The 21,686-nt window shown below is 40.8% G+C and overlaps 1 protein-coding gene across 9 annotated transcripts in view; it reads right to left on the reverse strand.

Annotated features, from left to right (window-relative positions):
* Window positions 1–437: 437 nt before the first annotated feature.
* Window positions 438–21,686, reverse strand: part of PLAG1 (PLAG1 zinc finger) — a 53,593-nt gene continuing 32,344 nt past the window's right edge. For 4 of the 9 annotated variants that reach the window (XM_064386732.1, XM_064386750.1, XM_064386758.1 and 1 more), the window contains 3 exons: window positions 11,303–11,402; window positions 7,217–7,575; window positions 438–6,622 (listed from right to left, as the gene is read on the reverse strand). In XM_064386732.1, coding sequence (XP_064242802.1) covers window positions 5,359–6,622; window positions 7,217–7,458 — 1,506 coding nt within the window. In that variant the 5' untranslated portion in view covers window positions 7,459–7,575; window positions 11,303–11,402 and the 3' untranslated portion in view covers window positions 438–5,358. Of the gene's footprint in view, window positions 6,623–7,216; window positions 7,576–11,302; window positions 11,403–14,355; window positions 21,159–21,686 lie in introns of those variants that run through there. The other 5 variants (XM_064386792.1, XM_064386802.1, XM_064386776.1 and 2 more) reach the window with 4 other exon arrangements.

Raw genomic sequence — 21,686 nt, forward strand, 5'->3', positions numbered from 1 at the left:
AGCACATGGCACACCCTTAAAGTCTCTCCTGCAAACTACAGCAAACGATGTATGATACTTGCATTGATCTGCAATGATGGGGAACCACCTATGTGTCCCAAAGGAATGGTCCCACTATGGATACCCTATACTTACCTTGCAGTGTCTCACAGTGTTTCAAAGTGCAATTTGATGGCAAACTCAATTGCTTCCTTCAGTTCAGATCTGTCTTGTCACAGACACAGTAGCATCATCCCATTTGTTCCTTGGTGAAATCATGAAATGCAGGTGTTTGTGCCTTAAGATTTTCTGAAAAACTGACATTTTACCAGCCATAAATTATAAAGACAGTTATGCCTTTGCAAACTACTCCCAGCAAAACTGGACGGACTCTGTAATTACTTCTTGCAATCCCAAACATGCAGATCAAGATTATCTATTGAGATGCCAGGCATAAGTTATTCATTAACTAAAACCATTCTGTAATTTTATTGATATATTTTGTGGAGTTCACATATTTTTGTACAGCAAACATAACACTGTAGGCCACAAGAAGCTGCAGCACTATTGTTTAATAGCAGCAAGGTATATTTTATAATCAGGGTATGTGGACAATAAATAGTCTGTTTCTTTGGATGTGAATGTTTAAAATGAAGTTCTGCTGCAGCTTCATAACGTGATTGCTATTTTACAGAGCTTATACACAAAAATATATATGCAATCTTTTTGTCTATATTTTATACAAATACAACAGTAGTTTGTGAATACATTTTAAAGTACATATACATGATAAGCAACTCGATTTCCCATATCACAGGATAGCAAATTTTAAATGCAAGAAACATATACAAATTCAGTCTGGAATGCAGGGTTTTGTGTTCTTTTTTTTTCCTCTATTTTTTTGACTCAAAACTTTTATCATTAAAAACATTTTAGCATACAAGTCCAAACAATTTTTCCACTAGCTAAAAATATAATTTCAGCAATCCGAGTCAGGTTTGGATGTGACATCATTCACCAATATACTCTTCCCAGTTTTTGTCTAAGGCTTTTAGTAACATATAGTATGTTCTTCACTCCACACCATATAAAAAGCCAACATTTAACATTAACTAGCAGTCACCTATTTTTGTGAACAGAAGAGCTGGGCTTGTCAGCGTTTAAATTTGCATGTCCAAAATTTTACTTTTGCAAGTGCATATGAATACATTGTGGTGTTGCACAAAAGTTCATTAATGACAAATTAAGTCACAGTATAAAAATATATCATACAACTATAGGTCTAGTATAGTCCTTTTTTTCTATGGGTAAAAATACATCTGAATGAGACAGGGAGGTTTGTAGCACCATGAGAGGAGTTGTATCCCAAGTTACATTAGCAGCATGATCCAATATAACAATATTGCAGGAGTGTTTCTGAGGAGATAAACATTCACTCTGGTTCAACTGTACCACTGAAGCTTATACTGAAAAGTGTTTACATATGATTAGCAATAGTTCTGTGTCACTTCCAGGGCTAGATAACTGTTATCAAAAGACACTGCCTTCCAACAAAAGTAAGACACCCTTATTGCATAAAAGCTTTGGGACTACCCAAACACATTTTGAACTACTGTGGCATTACGTGTAAGTTGAGCATGATGCTAAGTAAGCTGAGGTTTAAAATGTACACTGCGGGGAAGCAGGACGGGCAGCTAAGCCTATAATGGTTTACTACATACCAGATAAGTACATATATTTCAGAGGCTTATCTATAGACTGAGAAGAATACAGGAGAAGCTGCTAAACCAGTGTATGAGACAGACATAACAAAGGATGCAGGATCCCCATAGCATTTACGGATGCAGGATCAGGCCCAAAGTTAACTTCAGACAGCAGCATAGCGATGGTAGGATGTGATAAAAAAAAACTGCATCAAATACTGCATGTTAAATATTTTTGACAAAGTTTACCATCAAGAACTCCAGAAGACAGTTTGCAAATGGTGAGGACGAACTCCTAATTGTTTTTGACTGGTATTCAAAATGGCAGTAGAAGACAGTGTAGTTTGAAACATGTAAACCTAGTAAAAACCATTGTAAAACCCTTAAGAAAGACACACTGGTTCTGTGCAATATAGCAAATTGATAAGAAAACACTGTAAAAATGTACCTGTTTAAAATTACAATGTCTACCATTTTGTACACAAAGCATTATACCAAAGGCCTACATATATGTAATCTAATGGCACTTGAAACAAATTATAATAAAAGGTTTTATAATAAAAAGCATAACCTGTAAGAAATTTTCTTAAAAGGTTTAGGTTTTCTTTTTGAAAGTGCTATATCTTGTAATATGTGTAACATAGAGGTTGACCAAGCTTTATTTTAAAAAATATTGGCCTATAATACAAGTTTAGCTCACTAGGCAAATGATCCTGAAAATATGTACTCTTAACATTCATTATTAGCTTAATAAAGCAATCAGCTCTGGCTCATGTTTCAGTCAGTATATGGTTTTTAAAAACCGCTACTGCCAAATTAACAATAAATCACTCTATTCCACAATTTACTACTAAATAAAGCACAAGCAACAAGTACACAAAAATATATATATTAAAAAAAAAACAAAACCAACAACAAAACAACCTTACTAGAAGTTTAGAAGTTGCACAAAGAGTGGTGCACGATCAGCCAGCCCTCCCCCCTCCCACCAAGAATCCATGGGAAATCAAGAAAACAGGGTTTAAAAACTGATGGTTTAGTAGTGGCCAATATTGACTCTGCCTAAGTGATGCTCAAAAGCACTCTGGTGGTGTTGGTATTGCTTAAAGGGTCTGCTTCCATGTTACCCTACATCCTAGTTCAGCTGCAAACACTCTGGGTGCAGTCACCCACTGAAACCCTGACTGAATGAGGTTCAATATCTTGTCTGAGGTCTCTATTTCTCAAGTGAAATGTATATCTAACTCCAAGTGAAATGTCAATCCCTTTTCAGGAAGCTAAGGCACAAACAAGGTAGTAAGGGTTCTGGCTATGCACTAAGAAACAGGTGTTGGCAAAGTGTCTGTGGGTTTTGGTTTTTATTAAGTCTTTCAGCAGCTGGGGCTGATAACAAGTGGCTCCAGACTGGAAATTTGTCTGCCACAGGCTGCCCAGGAAGGGCAGCGCTGCCCGGCCACACTGCTGGGCCAGCTGCAGGATGCCAAGCACCTGCAGCTTTCCTCTGCGGCAGGGAGAGTTGCAGATGCTCGGCATAACCCACTGGAGGAATTAAGTCCATTTATCTTCATCTCAGATTAAAAGGCTTGAGAATAAATCCAAGTTTTTTAGATGCGTTATGGTCGTTCATGTAAACTAGAGCTATGTTCGGTTGCATTCAGCTTGTGCTCTGTTCATCTGTGTTTTTCTTTCCTTTAGAAAGGTGAATGGAAAAAAAAGCAATATTGAACAAGTCATTCAACTAAAGATGTAAGCAAGCGAGCAATCTGTTTCACAGAAACCAGAGGAAGCAGTCGTGAAGCAGAGCTAAACGCCCACTTTGAGATAACGTGCTCCTAAAACCAAAATCTAGGAGTAGTTTGCAGAATTTCAAAAGGTATTTTCCTTATTAATACATCCTTATTTTAATGCCTTTGGAACATAAACACATTTATAAAAATGTTATTTTTCAGTAATAAAATTTAAATACACATATGTATAAAATAGTAAAACTACACCTGCATATTGCTCCTAGCATTAAAAAAAACCAGTAGGAGCTACTGATAAAACATCCGGAGCATGAGCTCCTTAAATGGGAGCAACTTTTGTTTCTGTGAAGTATATTTAGTTTAACCACTTAAAACCTTGAATTCTCATTATTGTTTGAGAGATACTAATGTACTCGATTTCCATTTTTTAATTCCTTGTACGAAAATGACAAGGAAAATAATGTTACTGTTGAATTGCAGCAAATCTAGTTTGCTTTTATGCATCACAGGGTTGGTTGTTTTTTTAGGGTTTTTTTCCTCTTTTGGTTATTAGGGGTTGGGGGATAGAATATATATTGCATTAGGTAAAAGTGGTGTAAGCAATATGCTTTTACTTCACTCCTAAGAGTCCTGTCTTTAAATCTTGGCAATGGGCAAAAAGTCCCTAACCAAGTACCCAGGTGTAGAAAGTGTGATTAACATCTAACTTGTTGCTTAGGAGGACATAACACACCATGTAACACAACTGAAAAGATCACTCCAATAAAAACAAAACAAAACAAAACAAACTGGTAGCTGCAAATTTACATTCACTTTCTGACTGCACACTAGTTTTGAACTGAAAATAGGTACACACTTTCTGGCTGGACTTGATCCACCCTTTGGCGGTGGCAGCGGGGAGAAGACTGACGCCTACAGACGTGAACACACTACTGGAAGGTTCCTATGCAGTACTCTTTCTATGCTACTAAAGAGAAAAAAACCAGCAAGTTAAGAATTAAAACAAAAACTGCGACAAAATATTCTGCATTACTACATTACAACACTTTTATATTTCAAGATCAGCCATTACTTTTGCCTGTTTCCCTATACCAGAGTCACGAAAGCACAACAGTTTCAAATTCAACTTGAAACATCTGTCATTTAGGCAAGCAGAGATTCTCTGTCGAAATTCTGTTCAGCCCTAATTTTAGAGAATTACACTAATTTTTTTTCTTCTGTTATCCATAACAGGCCACCAAAATTTAAGCCAGAAAATGGCAAAATTCTTAAAAACTTTTATAATGACTTCAATACAAGTCAAAATGCTATATATATGTACATGTGTATATATCGACTTCTATATATACACACACAAGTTTTCAGAAAAATCTGAATTTTATATTCATTTAAAAAATTTAGATTTGTCATTATAGAACAGGTCAGATGTGTCACCATTTGGGAAGAGGATTTGTTTGGAAACAGACTGGATAATTTTTTCCCCAAATCTCAGGAATCCTTGTGATACATATTTTAAATGGATTATTTGCAAATAGTAAAATATATTAAAAGGTAAAAGTGGCAGTTCTACCACTGACATCAATAAAACAGAATAGCTGGTATGGTTGAAAAAGTTTTAAAAACGGGATGAGTGTTGTGAGTTTGCTTGGGATGACTTTCTACTGAACATTTTGAATGTGTAAATTGGCAGTGAAAATGAAAACAATACAATGAGACTGTTTAAAAAAAACAACAAACCAAAGTAAACACAGCTGAGAATAAACACTTTCAAAACATTTTAAAAAAGTTAATTTAAATTTCTTACTGGCTTCATGAGATTGGTACTGTACAAAAGCGGAGAATTTATAATGTCTTATAGTAGGCACTAAGTTAAAAATGGTCACCTAAGGCATTTCTACAAATAGACAGTTAACAAGCCAGCTTTGTACATCCTATTGGAAAGCTTGATGAAATCGTGGTAGGGTGGTGGTTGTGCTTAGACTGCTTGTGAAAGCTGCTGACAATGAGTGCAGAGACCCAAGACCTATACTATTGCTGGGATCTTGTGGATCCTGGGTTTGTGGTGGGAGCTGAGTCATAGAAGAATGTGCCTCCTCTTGCGTATAACTCATCCCGAGGTTTCCCACTGAAACAGAAGGATTATAGGGAGGGCCATTTACAGGTATGAAGTTGAACAGCTGAGAAAAGTCCAATGATGGGGCATTTAGAGGTTCACTAATAGGAACGGAGCCCTTGGAAAGGGAAACTTCCCCAGACCCATCATCTAGTGGCCCTACTTGTGGATCCAGCCCTAGTTTTGATGAAGACGCTTGAGAATCCTGGGATGAAGAAGGCATACCACTTTGCAACTCCATTAAGTAACTTTCAATTTCCCCTTTCAATGGCTGTTCTTTTTCAGGCATAGAAATTGAGTATGAGGTAGTACCGAGCGGGTATTTCAACGATAGCTGGTGAGAAGGGTGGACAGACTCCATATCTATTGGACAAGGCATTCCCAATGGTAACGATGTGGCAACCATTTGGTGTGCAGATGCAGAACTCTGCATGGACTGAATCTGAGTGTTGTAGAGATTTAATTGCAAAGTGTTTGTAAATGGCTTTGATGTCAGTTCACTGGAAGGTAAAGACATCACTGGAAGCAGCTCATCCTTAATAGGCACAGAAACATTGCAGGTAAAGGGATCTAGAAGGTCCATTGGCTCTGTTTTGACCTTCAGAAGTTCTTGGTTGTGACTTTTCTTCATGTGGCGCGTGAGGTGATCCTTCCGCCCAAATCTCTGTGCACAGTACTGACAGAGGAAGTCCTTTCTTCCAGTGTGCACTACCATGTGTCTGCGGACATCCTTTCGGGTGTAGAACCGACGATCACAGTGTTCACACTGGTGCTTTTTCTCCTTCACTCCACCCGATGACTTGCCTGCATGAGTTTTTAGGTGCTCCAGCAGCACTCCTGTGCTTTCAAAAGTCTGCAAACATACCTTACAGGTGAGGTCACCACTTGTTGCAGCATGCAAAGCCAGGTGACGTTTGAACCCAAGCTTGGTATTGTAGTTCTTTCCACATTCTTCACACTTAAAGGCCTCTTTGTTGGGATTGTGTGTATGTAGGTGATTCTTTAGGTGATCTTTTCGGTGAAACATTTTCTCACAATAATTACACTTGTGGGTTTTCTCAGGAGAATGAGTAGCCATATGCCTTTAAACACAGATATATTCTGTAAGTAATTATTTTGATCAAAAAACACACGTGCTCATTTTTTAATGGCAGCTAAATACTACACTAAGGGCTGCTTTGCAACAGAACCTTTTAACTGAAAGCATGACACTACAAAGACAGTTTGACAAATTTAAATATTGCAAAACGCGAGCCATTTCTCTTAAATTGACACTTTAGTTTTGGTGGGTCTTAGCTACGGTAACAGGGGTATATGGGCAAGTATGAAAGTACTCATGTAAAAGTCCATAGCCAAAGAACTTTCAGTCCATACTCTTTTTCTTGTGACAATTCCTTATACAAGTGAAAATTCTATGCTCATTAAAAACAAAACAAACAAAACAAAAACAAACAAACAGAAAACAAAAGCAGAAAACAAATTAAGAAACAAAATCAAAGACATTAGCTTGCAAACTTAGGTAATTTAGAATTCTAGAAACAATCCAATAGCTACTTTAATTAACACATCCTCTCTGCAATCAGCTGAAGGCGTACAGAAATATATACTTTTACACGGCTTAACACGGCCAACATAAAATAGATAATATAATCTGAAAGATAAATAGAGTTTAATACCTTAGTAATTTGTACTTAGAAACAAAGGCCTTGGTGCAGTCTTGTTGTGTGCACTTGTAGGGCCTCTCTCCTGTGTGAGAGTATGAGTGAACCTTTAATTTCTCAACACTGTTAAAGGCCTTGTCACACAGTTGGCAAGGAAAGTTTTTTCTTGGTTTGGTTTCACCACGCTTACGTTTCCCTGAAGGGACTTTCTGGGTATCTCTTACTTCTGACAAATCACCAGGAATGACAGTGGCCATCGCAGCCTAAACCAGGCCTTCTTGTTGGACACTTGGGAATTGCCCAACTCCACTAAATGATTTAGCTTTAGATGGCTTCTCAAGTTTCATGTGGTCGTAAAAGAAAGCAAAAGGGGACTGGAAAAAAAAAAATAAGAAACAACTAGTTTGTAACTAAACTTAGATTTTGAAGTTTACTTGCTATGTGATGCTTCTGAATAAAACTTAAAAATAAAGTTAGGTTCAGCTGGTCTAACGTAATACCTACAGGTTTCTTTATACTATTTGCTGCAACTCTTAAAATGCATTGCTCAGGATGAACAGATCCACATATGCCCTGAAATCACACCTCACAACTTTCCCCTCAAGCACTGATGGAAAACAGCAGAGTTTCTGTCAGATTAAGGGAGGCATCAGGCACAGGCCGACCTACCCAGGCACCTTTTGGTCGCTTCTGATTTCAAAGGAATCACAGCCGCGCCTGTGGTGTTTGCACAGACATACACACACACACACACACACACACACACACACACACAACCATCAAAGCCTGCAAGCCTCAAAATGTTTGAAAACACAGCAGTACCCATGCAGACACTATGGAGGGCAAAGCTCATGTTCCCTTTTGGATATACCTCCCTCCCCGAGATTACTGCACATCTACGCATCTACTCTGGGAAAATGCATGCACTGCCAATGATGCCTAACACCAGGTGAAATTCTCCTGTAAACTCACCCTCTGCTAGCAGAGACTTGATCTATGAATGGCATAAGTCCCACGGATTAGGGTTAGATTAGATAGATCAGGGTTTTATCAGCCCAGTGCTAGAAACCCCCAGGCTCCTCACACTACCCTGTGAGACACGAAGGCTGTAAGCACTCAGACTCAGGCTAGCTCAGGATGGAGGCTCCAAGTCCTGCCCCTGTGGCATAGCAAAATGTCAACCAAACCGGAGGCTTCCATTGTCAGGAAGTGCGTGACGTGATCCTTGTGTCTAACTTGCGGGTGAGAAGTTTTCGATTTGTCATCTGGTATCATATAGTGGCAACTGGGCACCTGCCACCACAGGGCACTCAACAGCCCTCTTTTGTCAGGGGTTGATGACAGCTTGGCGCACAACTGCTACTACAGATACCAAAATCCTGCGCTAGCCAGAGTGGGAAGGGTGGAGCGTGAGGTCCGCAGCAGCAGGGACAAGGAGGACAGCAAGACAGCACTCAATGCAAGTGTTTTTGAGGGCCTTTCTCCCTTGGAAGTGCCACCACCCACCCCCAGCCCCGGTGTCACGGCTGGCAGCTGCTGTCCCCTCTGGTCTCTGCCGGGGCAGCTGCGCGAGAGGCGGCCGGGCCGGGCGGCACTGGGGCCGGGCAGCGGCCGGGCCAGGCTCGGCGGCCGGGCAGCGCCACAGCCCTGGCAGCAGGGCCGGGGGAGCCGCAGCTGCTGGGACAGGTGGAGCTGGGCAGCTGGAGCCGGGCAGGCACCGCCCGGCTGCAGCTGCTCCAGCCCAACGCCGCCTCCCTGGAAAACAAACCGGGCTCTTCCCTGCTGGCACTGAGGGAAGCTGGGAGGCAGCCCTAGCCATAGCTGTCCTCTCACCCCTGCTGAGGCTCAGCAGAGATGGAGGCAGCCAACTGCTCCAGAGAGGAGTGGAGAGCAGCGCCCAGGTGTGCTGGGGGGAAAACTACACGGTCCTTGCAAGTGCCCCAGCATGGTCCTGGAAGAAAGCGAGAAGGAAGGAAAGCCTGTGTTTTCCTCAATGCATGGCAGGACAGGAGAAGCAGGGAGAGGAAGGGGAAGTGCCTCTTTAATGTCTGCATTATAAGAAATCCTCAGACTTGAGACCTCCATTTGAAATGTTTATACAGAATATGTCTTTGTCTAAGCCTTCTCCTCCCTCCTCCCCATTTTCCCTTGTCTTTAGAGGAGAACTACTGGTACACCAAGATGGAAATCTGCTTCCTTTCAACCCTGAAGTCCTGAATGACAGGTTAAACTACGCTACCTCCTTTAACCTAGCAGCTTTGCAAGACCACCTTATTCCCTTAACTGCTTTTATAAATACTTAGTGAAAGAAAAAGCATTTCTTTAAGGACTCTCTTGATTTCAGATTTGTCTTAAACTCGTTCCCACTCGTGGGATGAAGCCTGGAGACATCAGTTCCATGAGTGAGAAAATGCACAGGTCTTCAAAGTATCAGCTTAATCTTATTTTCTGTCTCATAATCAACAATCTAGTTCACTAATTCTAGTTCATAAGGAACAGTTGTTTGGAGATATAAGAGCGGTAATTTTCTTCAGTAAAAATACATGAAGACCAGTTCCAAAGACTTCAATGAAGCCACCAATGTAATCAAAAGGAGAGTCTGATTCACATCAAAGTTGCGATATATCTGTGGATTGAAAGGTATTTTTTTAATATAGGCTTTAATCAGAATTTAATTAATAAAATTAATTTTGTTCTGTTAATGAACACACTGGTCTTCAGTGTGGTCTTCAGTATTGGCCTGAATGTAGAACGCAATTTTGTTTCAGTCTAATCTCTCCTGACAAATGAAGTTCAGGGGGGAGAAGAAAAATCCAACCTGTCCTACACTTGCACAGGGTACTTTTATATCACACAAGCACCTGCAGGAGACCCACCATACAGAGCTGAGAGCACAGCAGTCACAGTCCTCACTGCATGGCCAGGGCACACTTACGGCCCCAGTGGGGTACAAGGGATCCAGCCCCCTGGTCCCCCTGCCAAATCCATACCTAGCCTGAGACAGGGAAGGCAGGATTAGCAGAAAAGGCAAGGGACCAGCCTCCACAGTCTGCTGCACAAGGGTGGTGCTACTTCAGCTCAGCAGCAAGTGGAGTCAGTGCCCAGACAGTGACAAGAGAAGCAGGGACAGCAGGAAAGATGCAGGGAAGGAGGGTGAGCCACCACAGGGAGGGAGAGTGGACAGAGCCAGGATGGGGATGTAGGGCTAGAGAGGCTCAGGTACTGCTGCATAGGTGTTGGGAATATCTAAGGACATGAGGATAGGGCTGAGCTGGTAACACTGGGGTGGGTGGGAAGGAACTGAACACGCATCAGGCTGGGGAGATGCAGGATAGGAGGCCATGCAGAAGGGTGAATCTGATGCGATAGCAGTCTTTGTTACGAAACAGCATATTAAGCTTAACAACATCTGACAACTTCTCACTCCTTTTCTCAATGCAAAGATCACACCTCAGGCTGAAGACCATCCTATATTCAGGCCAATATAAGATCACTGTTGTCTTCTCCAAAATTACAGGTAACCTAGCTGCTGTACCAGTCAGAACATTCACAGGGACAAAAAAATTTGGGTTTTGTTCCTCTACAATCAAAACCAATTAAGCTGACTTTGAACTGTGTTTAAGTGTCCTTAAAAATGCACCACTAGAACAAATATAGTGTGGATCCAATCTTTGACAATGACAGTTTTATTAAAAACCATGTATGCACTATTATCTCAGTATCACTTCTCAATAGGTGAGGCAATTAAGAATGTCAGTATTGATCTCTGAATAGCAAATAACCACTTTTTTTCCTTTTTTTGGGGTGTGGATATATAGACTGAGCAATGGAGATAAAACTTTAAAAAAACCACCGATCCTCAAATATTAAATTTTCCAAAGACCAGCTGAAAGAATTTTATGAGTAATATTGCCTGCTTGTGTCTCAACATATTACCACTTAAAATCCACATTCTTACTGGTGCTTTCACAACTGCAGGATGAATGATTATATGCAGTATCAAATATAACAAACACATTACAGAAAAGCTTATAATAAAATACTATTTTTAAAGAAGCATATACTTAAAGAGGATTAAAGCAGCCTCTGTTCAATGCACACCTGATGTTTGCCCACTAAAGTCCTCAGATTTTGGTCTTAACCAGTTCCGCTGACTCTTCTTGGAGGAAACCAGAATCCAGTACTTCCCATTTTTACTGGTCTGAAAAACAAAAGGAACAATGGACTAGACTCCAGCGAAACCAGCGCATTCATAAAGGCTGTGATGCGGCAAGACCAGGGATTGGAAAGAATCAGAAAGGAAAAGTTAAAAGGGACAGATCCACCCCATGCACAGAACATTATATACTGTTAATCATAAACTGTAGGAATCATTCTTGCATTATCAGTAGCAATTATGCACTTCAATTTGCAGTATACTTACATAATTTCAACTAATGCTATGCTGGACAGTGACACATAAAGAGATAAAATTAGACAAAAGTAGCAAAGGAGTTTTCATATAGTTAAAAAAAATAAAAATCCACAGACCACAAATAATTTAGATGTAACAGCAAAACATGTGAAATGCTGGGCCCAGACTTGAGTTTCTTACTCAGAAAGGACTGAATAAGAGAAGATTCTGGATTAGGCCCAACTTTACTAGAACCTAATGCCTTCATTCTGCTTAATTATACAGGAAATAGCAGCTTAAAAGGTGACCTGCAAAGGAAAATAAAATTAATTTTAAAAAAATAATAAAACCTCTTAATGATGAACATGCTACAGGTAAATCTCAAAGGAGGGCAAGTCTAGGTATGCCTGAGCAAACTGAGAGGGCCTTTTTGGAATTTCCCTTGTATCTCCCTTTCCTCTGCCATCATCCTTTTGCAAATTTGCAGCAGGTCTTCCTTGTCTTGCTAGAAGGCCTCCTGGATGACACAGGTATACACAGAAAACATGTTCAGTGCCTCATTGTATGGGGAGGTTTATCCTGTCCAACTCTTCCAGATGTGTAAGGGCAAAGCCCTGTACATACCCCACAGCAGGCTGAAGCTGCTTGGCAGGAGCCCTGTAGTAATGTAATGTTTCCCCCACACACATACACAACATTTTCCCTTCTGGCTTCCCATTCATTCCGAAATCATTCTTCCTTTTGATACCGAGTTCAGCTCTGCACAGCCCCAGCAACCTCTGTTGGTGAGTGTGAATGTGAGCAGACAGGTGTCCCTAAACACCTATTAGTGTCAGAAGCGCTTCAGAACAACCGACTGAAGCTCTCTGATGGCTGAGGAACATTTATGTGGGGCTCTGTACTTACAGGCAGGAGACAGAAACAGCTTCAGTACTCAAATAAAAAGTTTTGTTTTCAACTAATGAGCACAACCCTCACCTCCACTTTTTAGGGCTCCCAAATAATCTTAAGGGAGAAAATGATGATGACTCCTTACCTCCTCTCCCAGCAAGACCCTTATAAATCCATTCCCCTGCAATGCCCATCTCAACATCTTCCACTATCACAAAGGAAGAGTTTCATTCCCCAGATGTTTCTACTGAGGTAGTACTATGGTTAAGTGTTTCTACTAATGTACTACACTATTGTTAGGTAGACAGTATTTAAGACAGACACATAGATGTAATGGACTAAGTCCTCATGGACTTAGCTCCTTCACTGTTCACACTTTCAGACTATTTCCTGTTTGGAAAAAAGACCCAAACAAATCCTGTTAAAATATTATCAAGTCCTCTCAGTGGCATTTAACATTTTCTCTCAAATGTTTATAGTCCTCAATGCTCACCACACATCTAAAGTCACTCTAGCAAAAAGAAGATGACCTCAGGGATAGGCCACTAGAGACATGGAAGGACTGTGGAATCAGGGGGAAATGAAGCAGCTTGAATAAGTAAATAAACAAGATAAACACGTGATGTAGCTAAAATGCTGAGGAGAATGAAGGAGGACAGTCAGGTGCTCTCATTCATTCATTACCTCACGAACACAGCAAAACCACAATGCAGTGGATCCAGGTGAGGGCAATGCTACGCATACAATTAGTGGGATCTCAATTTCTACAGGGCCTTTATTATGTATAGAGCTCAACAATGTACACACAAAAGGGGCTATGTTTATATGAATAATGAAAACATTTACTCCATTTGACAGGATTAAGTGAAAAAAATTCCTATCCTTTGCAACAATAAGCACGCTGTTGGATAAAAGATTTTTCCTTATGCACAGAAGACAAAAGTTGTCCATGATAATGCTGATTTCTTGACCACCTTTCTTGAAAGCTTTTGGTGTTAGAAAATGTCTGAGGCATAATACTGGACAAAGATGTACCATTCTCCTTGTAACTGCTTATAGGCATAGTGTTACTAAGCTTTTCACCTAGATGAGATAGGAAGAATTTTTAATGAATAACAAAGTTCAAAGTATTCTCCACATGAAGCAGAGAAGCATCACACTGCAAAATGCATTGTCACATGCATGTGCCCAAAACCCAGTTGGGTATAGCAAAATACAACTTCTCTAATTTGTCAGAATTCTTAGAATTTAACAGATCTTCCATAATTTGTGAAGCACTAATTTTGCCAAGTCTCCAAACACCCTGATAATTCCAGATTAGATAATATTTCAATTTCAACTAAAAAAAAGTGCCCCAAAACTGTTATGTGGAATATAAATAATATATAAATATAACACAATTGATTCATTTTTATTATAAAAAGAGTAACACTTTTTTCCCAAATTCACAGTTTCTATTCAAAAATCTGATAAAAGTTATATTTGAAAATATTTTATAACATTTGATATCTCAACTAAAAGGATAATGAAGACAATACAGAAGTGTAACCAATAATCCTCCTCCTAACGTGCATTTCATACTTAAGAGAGTTCAAGCACAGTAAAGGAAAACAACAGTTTCATGGTTATTTTCTTTTAGAATAAAAGTGCAGTAATGAGAACACAGTACTGAGAACACAGTATTTGTCATTTTGCATTTTATATAAAACAACAAATCTAGCTTCAATTCCTGAAATCCATCAGTTTTAAACCAAAGGAAGGGTCCTAGAAATATTAGAATCATAATAATGGTAGAACTCAGTAAGGAGTTAGAGTCATCGTGGGTTTCAAATATTTCTTTAAGGAAACAAAATGGAAAGCGGTTACTTACCCTACGGAAACTGTGATTCTTTAAGAAGTGCTGTCCGCACAGATCCCAGGTGAGCACGTACTCACACGGACAGGACCATGTCCTTGAAGCCAGTTATGTCCATCCAGGCTGTGCCTGTGAACCACCTCAGCTCTGCACAAGGCAAAGGGCTCCTCAGCAGTGCCACGCTCTGCCACCACTGCCCCACCTAGCACGGCCAGCAGCAGCGGCAGCTCCCACCTCTGCTCTTCACTCACGCTGTGGCACAAACCCCACCACTGCCACCAACATGCTGCTTTGGCAACCTCCCTCTCCCCTGCTGCTCCCAAACCTGTGCTCCCACCTCAGGGGTTTAGGCACTGATGTGACTTGAGCTGGCAAGGTTTGCTGTGGTTGATGAAAGGGAGTGGGGGCATAGGAGAGCAATATATGGGCAAGAGTTGATATCCTAGCTGGAATTGTGTGAGGTTTGGAAAGCTGAAACACCGACCAGCATCCTAGTTGAGGAAGAAAAGAGGATGAACAAATGCAACCCAAGGAGGCAAGGAGTTGCCGCTGCTCAGGGTGGTAATGGAGCAAACTAATCTCAGGATGCCCCAGTCCAGCCTCTCTCAGGTTTGCCAACAGTAGAGACCCATTCAGAGTAAAGGACAACAGATGCCTTTTTGCCTCTACTGCCCATGTACCAGAAGAGCCACCATTACCATAGCATAAGTAAAGATTTTTCCTCTTTTCTGTACCAGGTGACTAATAGTCCAAAAAGCACTGGCAAGCAGTCACCTGACTAAAAAGTACCGACAAATGAAATCTGCTCTGTTGGAGCAATCAGGGACAGCTGGGGCAGCTGAGCTGGTGAAATCATCAGCAAGAGACAGCTGATCTCATCATCGTGGCTCAGAAGAGCCAAAATGATTATCAGACAGTACCTCCATTTGTAGAGAGGCAGTCATTGGAAGAGGTTTCCCAGAGAAGCTGTGGATGCCCCATTCCTGGAAGTGTTCAAGGGGACAGGTTGAATGGAGCTTTGAGCAGCTTGGTCTAGTGGAAGATGTCCCTGCCCATGGCATGAGGGTTGGTACTCGATGATCTTTGAAGTCCCTTCCAACCCAAACTGTTCTATGACTCTAACTACAAACCCCACCCCTTCAGCTGGAGCTCTTAAAACAGGGCAAATGTTGCCAGAGCTCCTGAAGATGAAGGACACTAACCCCACATTAAGGGGACAAAAGAAGGAGCACCATGTAGCCTTCTTTAGCATTCCCTGTCCTGTGGGCTTACATACGAGCCTCTCACTGGGCAGTTCCATTTTGTGGGGGAGCAGATTTAAGCCTCCTGCTGATTTAGCTGCTGGAAGGGGCTGAGGGCAGAAGTGGCAAAGTGCCTGTACTGCTCCAGGACAGCATGCTGGGACCTGCTGCCCTGCAAGGCTCAGACACCCTTCCTGGATCAACAAGGATCAACGTGCCTACTGCACACTTGTACAGGCCTCAGAGAGAGAGCGGGAGGTCAGCCCAGCTCCGTAGAAAAACACTAGATTTTTTGCAGCAGATGCTTCAACTCAGAGTAGCTGCAGGCAGCAGAAGATCCAGCTTCTCACCTGTGGCTTTCAGAGGCCCTCTAGAGAGAATTAACTTTCCGTAAGGAAGGATCTCAGATGGAGAAGCTGATCCCACCAATGGAAACAGTCAAGCAAGTAAGAAAAATCCATGCAAAGATGTTGAAGTATTGATGCTTCAACCTATTTAGGGGTGCCTTTCTCCATGTTGAATTAAAATCAAGTCTTCTGACTGATTCAGGGGTCCACATCCCTGCTTGTGCTTGGCAGGCCATTTGATCTGAATTTATTTGAACAGCATGACACTTTTAAAAAGAGACAGCTGAGGGAGCCTGCTCACCTTTGCTCATACTTAGAAAGAGAATCCTGGCTTTGGTGGGAAGATGCAGATCCCCCCCATTTGTTCTTGGCTGAATAGGGGTGGAGAGGGAAAGGGGCAATGAAGGTCTCCCTGTGGTTCTACATCTGGATACTCAAGCTGAGGCATTGATGCTGGAGAGCAGAAAGGAAGAATTGGGCATTGCTAGGGTGAGACAACAGAAAGTGAGTTTGGCCATAAAGTCTGACTAGGCCAGGAGAGGCTCACACCTGCACTTTCACAAAGTGAAATTTAATTTTCTGTCTGCTTTTTTGTGTAATTTGGAAGAGATGTGAACAGCAAGCAACATGTGCAGACACCTGGCACAACTGTCCAAAAATAAGGCACTGCCAAATGGCAGGAGGGACAGATCTTGGCCCCCAGAGCCCTGTCTCTGGCACTGTGGCCTTTTGTATGGCAGGCAGTGAGAGGGGAGAGCTGGCAGGTACCCCACCTGAGAGCAGCTGGAAATCAGCCACACTTTTACAGCTCCTCTTCTTTTATAAGCTGACATACAGATGTGAAAAGACGAAGAGGTCCAACACTGAGGCCCCAGTGGGACAAGATGGCATTGAGAGGTGGGTGATGCCACCTGGCCATCTGCATTTTCAGACAACAGTCACTGCAAAGAACCATTCAAAGATGCAGGCACTGGCCCTGCGGTACAGCGGTGCTTCGTGTAAAGGGAGCACACACATAGGCAAACTAATCACAAAAGAACAGATAGTTTTGCTGTGTGGGCTTTTAAAAAATATATACAAGGCTGTATTTATTTTGTCTTGAACTTCAGGACCTGCTTATAGCACACAACTCATTTCAGGGAAATCCTGTTCCAAAGATTCAAGCTCTAGCCTACAGTGCAGAGGGGTGGCTGAGGGAGCATGGTAGGACAGCAGCGAGAGCATGCACAGGCTGCAGGAAGACACAACCAAATCCCCAAATCCAGACATGCAGCAGGAGAACTGCCTGCAAAAGCTGCTGCAGGAAAATGGGATGATGTGGGCAAAACATTGAAAATATCTCTCCAGCGATCTTAGATATAAACATAAGAATGACTTAGAGATAATAACACATAAGAGTTCACCCCTCAGGGAAACAGCCTAACATCTAGAACACAATGAAATAACATAACCACTGAAACTAAAACCAGGCAACCATTGTAGTCTACTGTTAGTGACAGCACATTACTAATATCTACTGTGTGCAGAGTGATGATTATGCTGCAAAGAATATAATATAGAAGACAGAAAAATACAAGATTCATCAATACTAAATTTTATTTAAGGCTTTGCTGTTTTGTGTTTTTTTTTAAACATCCACAAAACCTACAGAGAAACCTACAGAAACTGCAGGCAGTTGAGCAGAAAAAAAATCCCAATCCCTTCAAACCAATCTGAAATTTGGGTAGCAATGGAAACAAATGCACTAAAATTACTAAACATATTTATTTTCTTGTGGGTAGTAAATACACAGATTTCAGTAGTAAACATCTGTTAAATATACATATCTTTTATTAATTAATAAATAAAGCACTTGGAGGAAAAAACCCACTAGATTCCTGTGGGACAGTAACCATCATACAAAAAGAGGTATTTATATAGATATGACTATTAAGTTTAATGGTTTTTTTCATTGTTGTAATTCTATGCCATTCTGAGAGCTGTACTACAGTCATGAAATTTGGAAAACTAGCTTTTTAATTTTAGAAAGTAACTCATTCTTATAATATGCTACACTAGAAAGAGGATTACATAACTTTTTTTCAGAATATAGAAGAAAAATTCTATCATGCTTGCCCTTTTTTTTCCCCTTCAGTTTCTGGAAAAGTAGAACATGAACTTACTAATGTTTATTTTAGCATGACCTAATAGTCTGTAATTTAAAGAAAAAAAAAATCACAATACCATCCAGCATCTCTTTGTGAGCTTTCCATGTTCCAGATTACTTAGGTCCACTTTAAATCTTGAGAGCTCAGTTTTGGTTACTAAATGTTCCAAAGGATTCCTGGTTATATACTAAATTAAAGGAAACAAGAGCTGCCTAGAGCTAACCCATCTGATGATTGTGGTTTTATGGACTTTTTAAGAATCTCTATGGCACTGCATAGATGTTTTTCTAAAAACTTCAGAGAGACTGTGATACAAATAACACTGTTAGTGTAATTACTGTTAGAATTTTTAAAACCTGCGGAAGTGTTTTTGTGTGTTTTGGAATCACACTACCACCACCACCACCCCTCCTCCTCATGAATAATCTGCACCCATTTTTAAAGTGATGATGCTTTTGTGAAAACAAACTTTGGTTACTGTTTAATCTGCATGCAGGCCCATACTATTTTATAATAAAATGCAAAGGAAATCCTGTAGATGCACATGCAAGCATGAACATACCACCTAAATGTACATGAGATTATACATTAATATGGTCAGGAACTAATTTGATATTTCTAAGGAAAAGTATTTTCCTTCGCCACAAAGCACCTTAAAATGAGTGTGGGTGTGAGGGCAAGGACAGTGCTACATCTAGGCCAGTATTCTATCTTCAGTAATAGCCAAAAGTACAGAACAGGTCACAGACGTGTGATATGTCTCTGATTCTCTTCAGACCCCTACTCCTTTGATGTTGGGCACTTTCTGAACCATATGTGGTTTCTGTTTAGCAATTTTGAGCACATCACCCTTCCAAGCAATAGTCCACAATTCTCCTGGAAACCATAAATTTTTTTATAGTATCTACAATATACATTTAACAAATCATCCCACAGGTCTCTCCACTACTGATTTCATGGAGAACCTCTTATTTTTGAAGGCTCTGAATGTGCCTTCCCTCTTAACTGAGCATGCTTTTGTTTTGAAAGGCAGTGGTTAGTATTCATCTTCCTTCCTCTGCACATGTTCCCCTGCAACATTGCCCTCAATTAATTACTTCCCCAGACCAAAGTTCCAGTTTACAGAAATGTTCTTTAATAGAAGCCATGTATGTAGCTCATCATCCTTACTGACCTTCTCTAAGCTTCTTCCAGTTCTAATGTACTTTTGAAGGCTCCAGAAATACACACAACACTTGGAAGCAACTTAAACATACACTCTTGTAATGACATTATCAAAATTTATTCTGTACATTTCTACTCTAATATTTCAATTGTGTTTTAGTGACCAATGAGTTCATGATCTCACAGGATTGCCAATCACAGTTCCCAAGTGTTACTCCTCAGTGGTAATACTCAGCTCAAACTCAGTCCAATATATAAAAGGGATTGTTCTGCCCAGTTATCTTTCTTAGTTATCATCATAATTTATCTATACTGAATCTTATCACCAATTTTATTGCATAGTCCTCAGCACTTTAATGTCCTTCCATTGTTCTCCACAGATAGCTTTCTTCTTCACAGCAAACTTGCTCACCCAACTGCTGATCCCCTTACTGATACCATTCATGAACAAGCTCCACAGGTCTCTGTGGAAATTAACTGGGACCCTCGTTTAACTGAGAACAGACCTTCTACCTCTATCCTTTGACTGTACCTCTTAAACTGTCATTTACTTGTGCCAAGACCTCCCCTGTTACATCATCTTTCCTTAAAAAGTCCTTTTGATGAAGTTCACTTTGATTTTTGAACCAGAAAATCTTTACTTCTTGCTGATCCTCCCAAGAACACAATTCCCCAAGACAGGACTTCCTCACAAATGCTTCTTTGACTCTTCTCAAATTATCATTCCTGTGCAGTTGGCTACCAATGCTACTCTTTATTACAACATCTACCAACCAAATACAGATTTCAGATTTGCCTGATACAGGCCTGCCTGGCCCAGACTACCCCTGAAACCACGATTTTCCAAACTTGTGTTTCAGAAGATTTTTCTGAACCTGAATACTCAAGCATGTACCATTTAGACAATGTAATTAGGTTGCAGAGCACAAATAGATTGGATAGGCATTAAAAAGTTTTGCTTTTTGAGACATTCACCTAACAAATCATAACTAAACATGTTTTTAACAGTTTCAACTATCATTCAAATAAAAGGGTTTATGTTGCTCTAATCCTGCTAGTTAACACAAGCTCAAATACGAGGGGCAAGTTGGTGGTTGAAAAAAAATCTCACTACATCATAGAAGCTGCAAGGACTGTGCTAGGACAAGGCCTTCCACAGGAACTGATTTCTCTCATGGTGCTACACTAGATGGTTGAGAAGGCCAATTTTGGAACAAAACCACAACTCCTGCAGGACAGATACAAAGTGACTGAGAGACAAGGTAGTCTCCCCATTACATAACACCTCATCCTGAGTATAGGTGGCAACCACGCAGTAGTGCAAAGCCTGTGGCAAAAGCCCAGTCCTGCCCAAAGTCACACTGTCGAAACAACATTGCCTGGGGGCAAAAGCTGTCACAGGGTTTAGCAGTGCTTTTCTGTAACCTTGGATTTCTTTTAACCATTTTATTTATTGGAGCTATTCCAACTGAAATTATGATGATCTTGGTTGTCCTGTTTCCTCTACTTCTTATCCCAGCTCTCAAAGAAAGGAAGTAAGGAAGAGTGACCTATTTCCAAGCAGTCACTTCCAACACAACCTACAGTCAAGGAACTGCTGTTCTATCTGAAAACAAAATACTTCATAGCTTACTGTAGCTTTACACTAAAGAAAGTGTTACATCTAGCCATGATTGCTACTACTGCTACAACTGTGATGCTGGATGATGGTATCAATGACCTTATGAGCTAAAACACAAAAGGCTTAAGGAAGGTTAAGTGAAAATGCAGAATACTTAAGGTAATACCAAAGCAAATCCCTCTTCAAAGCTGTATCCAGTGACCCTTTCTGAAGCTGCACAGCACAGACACTGGATGTATTTCTGACACTGTTCATGTACCAGCTTTGTGCAATGCTGTTAGTACACACCTAATTAGCTGACTCTGGCTCGAGTGATGACTAGAGTGACTACTCAAAGCCCCCACAAACCCTGCTGCTATGAGAGCATCCTTGTGAATAAGGTAAATACACAGCTCTGCATTTGTTCCCATTTCCCATTTGGCATGTTGAGCATTCTGCTCCAGAGCACTTTGATGCCATGCAATGCAATTTGAGATGCACATCTCAATGCATAAGAATTCTGAGATTTGATGCCAGATTAGTGAACAACTAAAAGCAGTCATGCATAATTTAGAGCTACACAACTGAACACTGCAGTGGGAGATAAGGCAGGCAGTTAGTATCAGAATAGCCACCTGGATTACAGTATTTGGATTCAGGTGACCAGAAGCAACAACTGGATCAGTTTCAGGCAGCAAAGCCAGAATCTGCTAGAAGTCCACACAGACTTTGTCCTGGAGCTACAGCAACAGAAAACCATTTTGGAAGCTCCTGTCAGCTTGATGAAATGTCGTAACAATGCGGTCACCAAACAACTTTATCATTAATTGACAAGATAATCATCATG

This window comes from Passer domesticus, chromosome 1 (genome assembly GCF_036417665.1).
Source record: "Passer domesticus isolate bPasDom1 chromosome 1, bPasDom1.hap1, whole genome shotgun sequence".
Taxonomy (NCBI): Eukaryota; Metazoa; Chordata; class Aves; order Passeriformes; family Passeridae; genus Passer; species Passer domesticus.